Source organism: Typopeltis vanoorti, unplaced genomic scaffold (genome assembly GCF_054136105.1).
Source record: "Typopeltis vanoorti isolate ZY-2024b unplaced genomic scaffold, IOZ_Tvanoo_1.0 HiC_scaffold_829, whole genome shotgun sequence".
Taxonomy (NCBI): domain Eukaryota; kingdom Metazoa; phylum Arthropoda; class Arachnida; order Uropygi; family Thelyphonidae; genus Typopeltis; species Typopeltis vanoorti.
The window spans coordinates 55853-68347 of NW_028328231.1; the positions used below are offsets into that span (position 1 = coordinate 55853).

The 12495-nt window shown below is 33.3% G+C and overlaps 1 protein-coding gene across 1 annotated transcript in view; it reads right to left on the minus strand.

Moving 5' to 3' along the window:
• The window catches only part of LOC150092069 (uncharacterized), a gene marked incomplete at its 3' end in the record, with an annotated part of 87420 nt that overhangs the window by 55255 nt on the left and 19670 nt on the right, over positions 1 to 12495 (minus strand). The window contains exons 5-7 of the mRNA XM_090415334.1: positions 8794 to 9047; positions 6224 to 6287; positions 2034 to 2069 (exon numbers count right to left, since the gene is read on the minus strand). Of these exons, the coding sequence (XP_090271460.1) occupies positions 2034 to 2069; positions 6224 to 6281 (94 nt within the window). The remainder of the gene's footprint in view (positions 1 to 2033; positions 2070 to 6223; positions 6288 to 8793; positions 9048 to 12495) is intronic.

Genomic DNA, 12495 nt, shown 5'->3' on the forward strand with positions numbered 1-12495 from the left:
TTCATTTAACCTAATTATTGAACACTTCATCTCGCAAAGTTTTAAGGAAAGACGTTAGTAAGGATGAAGGAATGTTTAATAATATTTCTATTTTAACATATTTTATTAAAGTTGCCTAACTAGTTCTGCATATCTTTCCGTTTTACCATTGCTGAAAACCATTCACTAATATCTTTATGAGCGATTTTCAGGATTCTAGTTATATTTTACTAACATTTCTAACCTTCATCTTTTAATAATTTACTGATTTGAAATAAAAAAACATTTCTACCTCACATTTGGCTTTTGGAATTTTTGGAAATAGCACATTTCGGTACGTAAATGTAGATGGCAACACTTTAGCAAACTTTGTTGTGAAATTTATTTTAATATAATACGGTGGTAGGAATATTTTCTTAGGTTTTTCTATGCTACTATTTTATGCTCTCCATTTTCTCTCTGTTTTGGCCTTGCATACTTAAAAATAATGCAGCTTTTATAATATTACGACTATTCCAGCCTTTGTACTTTATTACGTTCATTTATATGGACATGTTTCATAATTCTCCTTCATACTCACTGCAAGTGTGAGAGGCATGGAGTGATTCTCATTAATATTAAGAAAGAAAACCGCTTTTATGCTTGTTTGAAGACACCACAAACAAGCCCTAGTCTTTCCTTCCTCTTTGATATAAAAGTAACAAATTCCAAGAGTATGAAACTATGATTTCGTTTCTATTTCTAAAATTAGAATTTTTATTTCCTTAATAATATGTTTAGATTACTTTAGATTTTATCAGATAATTTCATAGCGTTAACTAGTTCGCTTAATTCTTTCTATTTCAAGAAATCATATGTGATTATAACCTCTTATCCATATCCATAAAAAGTAGAGGGATCATTACTGCAGTACCTTGTGGTAACAGCAAATGAGGTTCTCAAAGATTTACATAGCGATGAACTGTTCGTTTGGCATATTCTTGGTTTCGGAATGACATCCATTATTTCATATTCGTAGAAAATCAATGTACAATATTTGTACTAACAATCTATCATCATCAGTTCCTTCTCCAAACCATTGCAGTCCGAAAAGTTGAAGCGACCTTTATCTTGAATCCTTTAAGTCAATTAACTTGAGAAGAATTGAACCAATAATGATGAGTGCAGATTAGGTTTTTATTTGTCCCATTTTCCGCACCCAAACTGATGTATGCATTCAGCCCTTAGCACACGGTTGATCTATGATTGCATATCATCTGAAACTTTCACGAAAATCAAACATTTCAAATAGATATTTAGCCTCAGACGATGACCAAATTTTACTATTAAATACTGTTTTATAGTTCAAAGCGCAAACTCTTGTTATGTATAACTTTGGTTATTGAGGCATTAGTAATATAATAGGTATTATCAATCCCAATAGCATACTATCAACGTTATATAAGACAATATTCAATAAGATCAAAGCACGTTTGCACTTTCTCTAATTGGTGCACTATAATTGTCATCTAGAACATGTTTGATCTAATTCTAATTATCTACAATGCATCTAGCTGATGGCTCTTTTTCCGAATATTTCAAGTTATATCTCTCATTTGCACCTTGAAATACATCTTCTAGGGAAGACTGGTTAAACGGCAGGACTCTGTTAAACATCTGAAGGCGAATTTCATGTGTCTGTTGAACTAGAGAGGTAATATCAAGACGCAGTAATTAATTTTCTTCATTATACTATAAAACAGAAAACTTTTTGGCTTGAAAATTGATTTCATGATCGTGTCTTGCACCACATCAATAAATTGCTGGAATCAAGAAATACTTAAAAAAGCTTATCCACGTACCCTGAGAAAGAGAGAGAGAGAGAGAGAAAGTGCTCTTAAATGATCTAAATAACATAAATCTCCTTTTCAGTTGAGGGTATTAAATTACAGTCATGACGAGTTATTTTAATTGTTAGCAATATTTTTCTTACACTGTAATCTGCACACAGAGTATTTACATATACATTCATACGCACTTTTAGATTACAGAATGTAACTTATATAATTACTTACGATTTTTCTCCAGTTTTATAGGATTCTTACTGTCAGCTGGAAAAAAAAATAGAGTGTTATATGATACTGAATATAATGTTACAATCATAAGTACAGAGAAATTTTGAAATTCCCCAAGTGTGCGATTTAGTGGGCAATCTGTTATTCTATATTCCATTTCCCCTAAATTTCATTTTAAAGAAATACATAAACAACGAATATGAAGTCAGGACAATTAGATAGATTACAAGTGGCTAAAACAAACCTTTCAAAGCCTCCCAGATTCTCTTCATAAATATGTGTAGACTTAATTCCAGTTACAGTGATATTTATTTCCCTTCAGCCTGCAAGGCCACACACACACACACACACACACACACACACACACACACACACACACACACACACACACACACATACATTCAGATTTTATTTTCAGTTTCATCAAGTGCTACTTACCTATTGTCTTAATTACACGTTTTGATTAGTTTCGTCTGAAAGGTGGTATCTGATCAAATATTCACTCTGATATTAACATTTCGGACAGTTTCCAACTTGGAATCTTTTCTATTGGGGAAGTAACTTTTCTTTGGAAATTTTAATGTTTGTAAATCCATCTCGCTTCCTTTCCTAACTGAAAAGATCAAACAGTTGACTATACTGACACATTTTGTCACAAACGATTTTACACAAATAATTCCCATGTTTACTAGAATACACGTTGACTCTGGTCATCAAACCTCTAGATCTTTTTCATAATAGATACTATTCTTAGTAAAGTGTGGGTTTATCCTCTACGCATTTCAGATCGCAATATAGTGTTGATTTCGGGTTCATTTGGAAGAATAAGTCTCTTTCATCTGCGTACCGTCGGACATTTTTAATTAATTAATTAATTAAAAAATTAATTAATTTTTCGTTCCAAGTGGAATGAGCTTCTTGTTCTACTATATGATTTCTTCGATTGAATTATTGTTTCCGTATTGTGATTCAATGCTTTGCATTGAATTTATCACAGAAGCGATTGTTATGTATGGGAACACTTATGCACTTTAAAGTGTTGTCCCTTATGGAAACATGGTTCTTCAAAAGGTTTGCGAAGGTTGTAAAAGAGAAGATCCAGACATATTGAAATTAGGTTCCATCCAATTTTATTATCCTTTGTTTATACGAAAGACCGATATAGCTAGAAGCGTACCATTCGCGCATCCAAAACGAATTCTAGAATAATTTTTCAAAATCACATCACAATTTCTATTCTCTTGCCAAACTATTGTTCGTAACTTTTATGCACTGTACTTCCCAGTTTTTTATATATTTTTTATTTTTTTTTATTTTTTGGAACTTGAATGGTTCTATTGTGTCTGATCCCCGCAAAAAAGAATCAACGTCTTTGATTTTTCGCCAGAAAAATCTAGTGAAAACTGGATAACAAAACGTATCCTAGTCCTAATAGCATTCCTCCAATTTGTCTGAAGGTTTGAGCTCCAGAACTGACACCTGTTCGAAGTTTAACTCTCTCTCACTCTACTGGAATCTGTACTGTAGTCTGGAAAATACCCTATATTCAAGCTATCCTCAGAAGTCAGCAAATGTTTACCATATAATGACCGTGTAATCTGAATCACCTCATTTGTTTCTAGTGAAATGGAGAAAATAATTACAGTAAACGTCTACACTGCATTAGTTAATACTTTAAATGCTCGTAAAATTCAAATACGTTTTATTTCATTCCAAAAATTAACATTTTCTTCTAGTTTTACTTTTTACAACGTCGAAATATCTAGATACGTTTGAATCTAGATTTGAATCTAATCTCACTTCACTTGAATATATTTCTAATAAAGCACAACGAAGAAAATTAGACTTTACCTTACTCATGAAGCGTTACTTGGTTTCTGAACAACTATAAAGTTTAATTCAAATTAGAAATCCTTCCATACATTGAATACTGTCCTCACGTTTGGACATTATTAAAATGCTTGACTCAGTATAGAAGGGATTAATTAGTTTCATTAATAACTCTTCTCTCAGAATTCACTCATCTTTTTCACACAGATTTTCTATTTCTGAATTTTGCATATTTTATAAATATTTTCATTAGCAACGTCTATCCGAAGTAGTATAGGTAATTCTGTCACTATAAAATAAACAAAGAAATTCCCTCACACATTAACAACATAGGGAGGAAAAAAGTAAAACCTATAGCATATTAGAAGAGAAGTAGGTAACGGAATCTTATGGAGATATTTTCTAAAACTCAAATGACTCATATTCCTCAAAAAATATCGAAGAATGAAAAGCTATTCAGCAAGTGAAATAGATGAAAGAAGAGAAAAATTCTGAGTTTGAAGCAAGGGCTGGATAAGAATGATGACTAGTTCCTGCTTGCAGTAAAACAGATTAGAAAACTGTAGCAGAACTGCAAACGAAACAGTTCTAAACTTCGGCTTCGACATCGGCTTTGAATACAATCTGGGCAAAACAAAAATAAAAGATTAATATATTACAATATTTCTTTCCTTGCCACCGTTACTTATTCGCATAAAACAGATAGGAAATAATAATCCATTGGTTTGAACTGTGTAATCTGCACACACATGCCTTCATGATACAAGGTCATGGACAGACGTCCTTACCTCGGTTTAAGGCTGATGGGGACATGAAGTTAGTTTTTAGTTTAGTAATAATGCTCATAGAAGTACCTTAAAGAGGAATCATGCAGAGCAGAAAGAGAAACCCCATGTGTCAGATATTTACAACAGCAGTGAGTCAGCATAGGTTTATCTCACCTGCCGTAAGTTTTGTAAATCTGAAATACACATGAAACAAAACGTAACAGAAAAAAATGTAAAAACAAATGTCCACTCAAAAATGAAAACAACAACAACAACAAAAGAATAACGTAAGCTAGGAGAATTAAGTTTAAAAATTAGAATGCATCTAACTCTAATTTTTTGATAAAAGTGATAAGGATTCCATTTACTTTTTTTTTCTCACTTAGCGGTATGCGAATAACACTCAAACACGTTATGTCTGAATGCTTTTGCCAGTCAAAATCAGAAGTTTCCTGGAAGTATTGACTTGTCTGTCTCTCGTCCTCTGCGAGGCTCTTTACCATTTTTATATCTCCTAGATTGTCTGCTAAAACATTTTAAGATATGCATCTTTGTTTGGCCACGATTGTAATGTATTTAGTTCTTAGGATTGGATATAGTTGTTGGAATTTGACAGATAATTGATTATAACTCATGTTTATAATTTAGGACTCAGCTAGGAATAAAGTGCAATTAATTCCTATTTCAAAGTTAAAAATAATTTAAACTTTGAAATTTTAAAGTTTAATTTGCTCCTTCACAATGTCTGTTAGTAATTTGATGTCGATGTATTTTTATCAGATTGTACAAATTTTAATAAGAGGGACATAAGGAGAAATATCGTGTTTGAGCATTTTAGGTACTACTACTATTGTTAATAATGAGGTTGATTAATAATAATAATAATAATAATAATATAATAATAATAGTAATAGATTAATAATATACTGAGGACAAAATTGACGTGAACAAGACATGGCAATAGCTACAATACGGATATATTAAAAAGAAACAGAAGGATTTATTATAGCAGCTCAAGAACAGGCATTACAAACTAATGCAATGAAAGCAAAGTTTTGAACATTAGTAATAACAGCAAATGCAGCTTATGCAATCAGAAAGATGAGACTGTAGAACATCTAATCAGTGCTTGCAGCAAGATAGCTCAAAATGACTATAAATGCCGCCATGATCAAGTGGCCAATTCACTGGCACGTATGCAAAAACGGCTTTCCTACTTCTGATAACTGGTGGCAGCATTAAATAGAGAGAGTCTTTGAAAACGAAAGAGCAAAAATTCTCTTGGACTTTAGAATACAAACAGATCGGCATTTGGAACACAATATACCTGACATCACAATTATCGAACATCGACAGGTTTGGATTATTGATATAGCAGTACCCAGTGATAACAACATTAACGACAAAGAACTGGAAAAAATTACTAAATATCGAGATCTGGCTATCGAAGTTAGCCGGCTGTGGTTTAAACACACCAAAGTCATCCCAAGATATCATCCCAAATGATATCTTATTTTGACTGTGTATCACCTATATGAATACAAAAATAATAATAGGATGATGATGATAAAAATTACATTGATCTATATTTACCTTCAAGTTCCTTAACAGCTATAGTGGCTTTAATTGGATCGGTAACTTCGGCTTTCATCACGATCTGGGCAAAAGAAAAATAAAAGGTAAATTATTACAAGATTCCTTTCCCTACCATCGTTCCTTATAGGCATAAAACTGACAGAAAATAATAATCAATAGTTTTGTCTGTTAACTGTTTACGCCTTTATGATACTTGGACATGGACAGACGTCGCTAATTATGTTTAATCACGAAATTACTGTATTAGATCAACTGCTTTTTCTCTGAATTGTTTGTTTAAAAAATAGGATTTGATGGGATAATTAAACATATTCCTCTCGTGATGTGGAAGTGGAGACAAGATTGCATTCTTTTTCTGGTTAGTTTTTGGCAGGAGAATACCTGACACTACCTTATGAGTCAGGGTGTTTTATATCAGAAAATCTTTAAAGAATGTTTATTTACAGTAGCAATGTTTCACATGCATTGCTTCTTGCAGTGCTTTCATAATATACACATTTTTGGTTCACCAATTACCGGATGTTATGAACAAAAGAAGAATTTTTAAAAGACTTCTAAAATAATGAGTTAGCCGGTCTCAGACGGAGGAATCAAGTTTTTTCCCCCTACCATAAAACAAGTAAGCTTGCCAGAAGAACAAACAAATGGAATTAACAGACATAATATTTTGGCCTTAAAATTCGAAACAACGCACCTCTTAATCTAAATTAAAAATTAAATTAAACTAATTTTAAAATTAAATTAAATAAAAAAAAACTAAATTAAACTATCTTGGTACTCCTATTTCACAAACGATTCGTAGAATATTCAAGACTCTTTGCTGAACAAAAATCGTTCAAAATATTTCAAGAGGTTAATAAAAATGTGCTGCACTTGAAATATGATATGAAACCACTATGGAAGTTTTATGTCTTTGTTTAATGTAGTAGACGTATTTGGAAACTCTTTCACTTCATATTTGCATCGGTTAGATCAGTAACATGAAAGGAAAAAAAAATTCGACATAACGGCATTTTCATCTGTTAAATCTATCTGAAATCTAAATATAAGCGTGGCTCAAAATATTTCGAAATACGAAACTTTTATTTCAATACTTCATTAAACGCAGGCTGTTGTGTTCTATGAAATTATCTATCAAAGTCTTCACAGGCAGGTCAGTTCTTCCGCAATGACATGTTGGAGAAGCGTCATCCTACACGTCATCCAACAGTAACCACTCACTTCAATCATTGGGAATTGATGTTTCTTTGGATCGCATTGTGGACCTTCTTTCTGATATAAGTTGGGAGTGGGACTACGCCTTCAAATTTCGAAACGGACAACTTATTTTGAAACTGACCTCTTATTGTAAGTGCACAGGGAAGTGATCCTTTACAAGTTGACCTTTGAGTTTCCTTGTTCAGATTCTCGAAACATATCCATTTTTCATCGCAGATAACAAAGAGCTGAATGAAATAATCCCGAGAATTGATGCTAAACATGCTAAATTCTTTCTGATTGATGAATTGATGCATGCTAAATTTTGAAATCATCTGGTACTGATTTCAAATGTTAATATAAAACAGCGTTAACACACGCTGGTGTTCGATTATCAGCTGGCAAGAATGATGTGATTATACTTTTAAAGATACTTTTACTTGGAATATCCAGTTCATTATTAAATGTAATATACATCATACGTTTTTTTTGGGGGAGGAGAAGCTTCCATGCCTTGATTCCTCCGTTCGGTGTCGCATCAGAATGATGTCCACAGAGTGGTTTGTTCTTCTTGAAATGATATTGCTGCCAATGATCCTTTACAACCATTCAAACGCAACTCTTTTCACTAGGATTTTATTTGTTGATTAATTTACTGTTGTTGTTGATGATGTTAGAGATGCTTCTAACCGTTCGAGATAGTTATGCTGCGTTTCGATCTGGTAGCAGTTTTCGAATTAGGCAATTTCAACAACTCTTTCCAAAGAATTAAATTTTCTTAAGCATCATAAACTATTCACATTGCGATTTCGTTTGAAAGAATTAATTCTTCAATTAGGTATGTAAATTTGATTAATTTTATTACTTATTACAATAAACAATATAAAATTATTCACTACACAGAAACAAAATGGAAGTGTAGGTTCATCTTATTGTATATAAAATAGCCTAAGAATTCAGAGATTTTGGATTTGATTCCTCTCTATGATGAAGTATCAATAAGCTTTCATCTTTTTTAACTAAACATACTCATCCGACAGGAAAGGTCAAATGAGATGACGTCCATTTTCAGAGAAACTAATGAGGTAGTTTCCTATTTTCAAAACTAAAAAAAGTATTAAATCATCAATCCGTTTTATGATAACTGAATTCACCTTTCATTAATACTATTACAGGATTTAAAATTTAATGACATTTTTCACAAAACCGCCCATCTTGATATTTTCTAACCTAAAGAAAAACATGTGGGTATACAAGTTTTGAAATCGATATACTTTTTTTGCAAAAACAGCATTAAATATGTACGTTTTCTGAACTTACAGATGGATATATTTCAAAAAAGGCCAATGAATTAAAGTGATGACCCTTACCTTATAGTTTTGTTTTAGACGAAGGAAATGTCCAGTAACGAATTTCAGCTTAGTCCAATTGTCGAATGTAGTTATATTGGTCACTACTTCCACTACTCTCTTGTTACCAGCTGTTTCTTCTAGATACACTGAAAGCGGATTCGCGTTTTCCTGCTTCCAGTACGTAATAATCACTTCAGTGTTTGTATCTTGAAGTTGTTCCGGACTTGTCAGAGATTGAGTCACTTCAGATATCGGGTAGATGTAATTGCCATCTGAAATTTAAGAATAAAATATTTTTTCGATAGATGTTAAAGTTCCTTACGGTGTATCCAATTATCCTGTATTGGATAAGTGGATACACCGTAAGTTTTGATAGTATTATTGCGCTAACTTGTTTTCGAAGTACACCACTTCCTCACTTATAAGAAAAAAATGAAATTGACACATACACAAACAAAGCAGTCAGCTATTAAGATACACAAAGCCACTATTACAGAGAATAGCACAACCTGATAACTTAAAAAAAACATGAGATGTCACATATCTCTACATTAAATCCTACACCCTACACCCCAAACTTCTCTTTTAAACAAAGTGAAAGCAATCCATATATAATTTTATGACAACAATTCCGATATTTCTACCCCGTCTATATATATATATATATATATATATAGACGGGGTAGAAATATCGTTATATTATAATCACCCCTGTATATATATATATATATATATATATATACAGGGCGATTATAATATAACGTCAAGTGTTCAGAGCCCTCTAGCGAGTAATGTATTGGACGAAACACACCAATATTCGGTAGACGTACACAGTGGAACATGGGGATTCGATTTAACCAAAAAAAAAAAAAAAACCAAAAGTCGACAACAGGGGAAATTTTGGCGCCGCCATATTAATTTTAGTAGGTGTGAATGACTAAATGGCAAATGAGAGACAGCATACATCAATTTCATGACGTTTATTGTTAATTACAAATAAGGATCAATATGACCACCATTCGGATGTTCCAGGAACTGCATATGGTGTACGACATTTTCCACACTGACTCGCAACATATCGGAATTGATTTGTATTACGTGTAACGTTATTCGATCTTTCAAAGTTGGTATATCGGGTACATGTCCTTGATACACAATTATTTTAAGAAATCCCCACAGCCAAATGTCACAAGAATTAAGATCAGGCGATCTCGGTGGCCATGGCGTGGGAAATGCATGACTAATGATTCTTCTGTCAGAGAAATGTTGTCGCAAAACACACTGTGCCTGAAGTCCGATGTGAGGTGGTGCACCATCCTGCATGAAAATGGTCGAATCGAGACATCCTCTTTGCTGCAGTTGTGGAACCACACAGTTCTGTAGCATTACGGCATACCTGTTAGCATTGACGGAACAGGTCACTTATCCATTTTGGCGATTTTCCTCGTAAAAGTATGGGCCGATGATAAAAGATTCCGTAAATCCACACCGCACTGTGACTTTGGGCGAGTGGATAGGCATCTGCAGAACACACGTGCGGATTAGTTGCAGCCCAAATGCGACAGTTGTGTGCGTTAATACCGCCGTTCAAATAAAAGTGCTCTTCGTCAATCCATAAAATCTGCCATCGCCATGCATCATCCACTTCCATGCGCGCTAAGAATCTCAAAATTAAGTCGATTGGTGTGGTCACATCACCAGGGTACAATTCTTGAACATGACTGATTTCATAGGGGTAAAATTTCAACATCTGATGTAGGATTTTCCACACCGTCGTGCATGCGATATCCGACGAATGTGCAGGGTACACTGCTTGTACCCTGCACATTCGTCATCTTCTGTTCCACAATAGAAGTTGCAACTTGTTCAACTTGTTGATGATTGATTGGTTTGCGTCCCTTACCTACCTGCATTGCTAGAGTTCCAGTAGTTTCAAATCGCCGAATCAGTTTTCGTAAGTTTGCTACGCTAATCGGTCCTTTTTGTAAATTTTTCATACCCCCAAAATCACGAAGACAAGCACTGGCATTATTGTTCCGCTGATAACAGAGTTTAACTAACAAAGCACGCTCACGTAAGGTAAGAGGCATCGAAAAGCAGTTCGTCTACGAATGATAAGAAACTTCACAGGCTTTTCTTTTATTGCATGATCGCTCACAAGAAACGCGATAATGCAAATTAATGTATTTTACTCGGTAAATAGCGCCAAAATTTCCCCTGTTGGAGACTGTTGGTACTATTTTGTCTATTAAATTGAATCCACATCTTCCACTGTGTACGTCTACCGATTATTGGTGTGTTTCGTCCAATACATTATTCGCTAGAGAGCTCTGAATACTTGACGTTATTTTATAATCACCCTGTATATATACATTTCAAAATAATTTTTTTTCCGTATAGATTAAAGTTCCTTACGATGGAGTTCTGTAGCGTTAATATTGTGTAAGTTTCACATTGTTTTAAGGATATGTAAGAATACCTCAATGAACTTAGTACAGTATATCACATTTAAATATAATAATCGCTATTGAAAACCCATTTGGACTTCTACATTTCAGATATGTTAAATTTCCTTTGAAAAAAAAAAAATCTTCAAACTATAAAAGCCTACAGACTTAATGAGATGCAATCAATATAATTCGTTCAGTATTTTCAGTTCAGTAACCTGCTATGACATTTTTTATAAACTCTCTATTATAAACTCAAGAAGCTATACAAGCTCGTTCAGAACAGGCTTTTACAAACTCATGCCCATAGTGGCACTCAAACTCACAACGTGTTGGTAGGAGAGCGAGTATGTTATTCACTCGGCCCACATGGCTGGCATTCCTGATTATCGTGTCAGTGTGTGAATTTCTCATCCTACTGCAGTAGTGGTGTGATAAATATCAAATCTATCAAGTGTTGTTCTACTTCCAACACAGGTGACAAACCTATATACAAAAACTAAGCAGTATCAAACTTAGATAAGCTTAACAAATGCTTTTTTGATGCCAGTTGATACATTACACCTCAACTGGGATCAATATAAAGAAAAAATCCATCTATTTCAACTACAGTATTTAAAATGGATAAACAATAAACACTTTATCCAAAATTTATAAAAAAAATACTAACAGCAGAAATTAAAGTAATCAATGACGGTAATATCTTGATAAAGTTGTAAAATTAATCAACAGAATTTATGAGACTGGTAAACTACCCTCCGACTGGATGAATTCAATCTTTATTGCATTGATTAAAAATCAGTATAAAAGTTTGTGATGATTTTAGATTGATTAGCCTAATGAGAGAGACTCTCAGAATATTACAAAAATTATTAATAATAGTATATATCAAAATTGTGATGATCTCAATAAACACAAAACGTATTCTGATTATAAGACCATCGGTTTAATACAACTATGTACAAGAACGCCTACTAGTTTCGCTAGCATACTGTCTAGCTTTGTCAAAACTAAAAAAGGTGAAAAAAATAATAAACGCAAAAAAACTAAAGAATGCAGAATCGTTTACAACGGTTAGTATACCAAATTTAATAGCTCGGTTGAGAATATGTGTGGTGCATGTAGCGAGATGCTTCAGTAATTATTGTGAGCATGCGTTACATAGTTTTTAGCGTACTGTAGTTCCTCTATACTTAATGAATTAATCAGTTTTTTCCATATATCTTTCAATACTGCTCCTTGATTTCGGTTGAGGTTATTTCCTGTTCGTAGG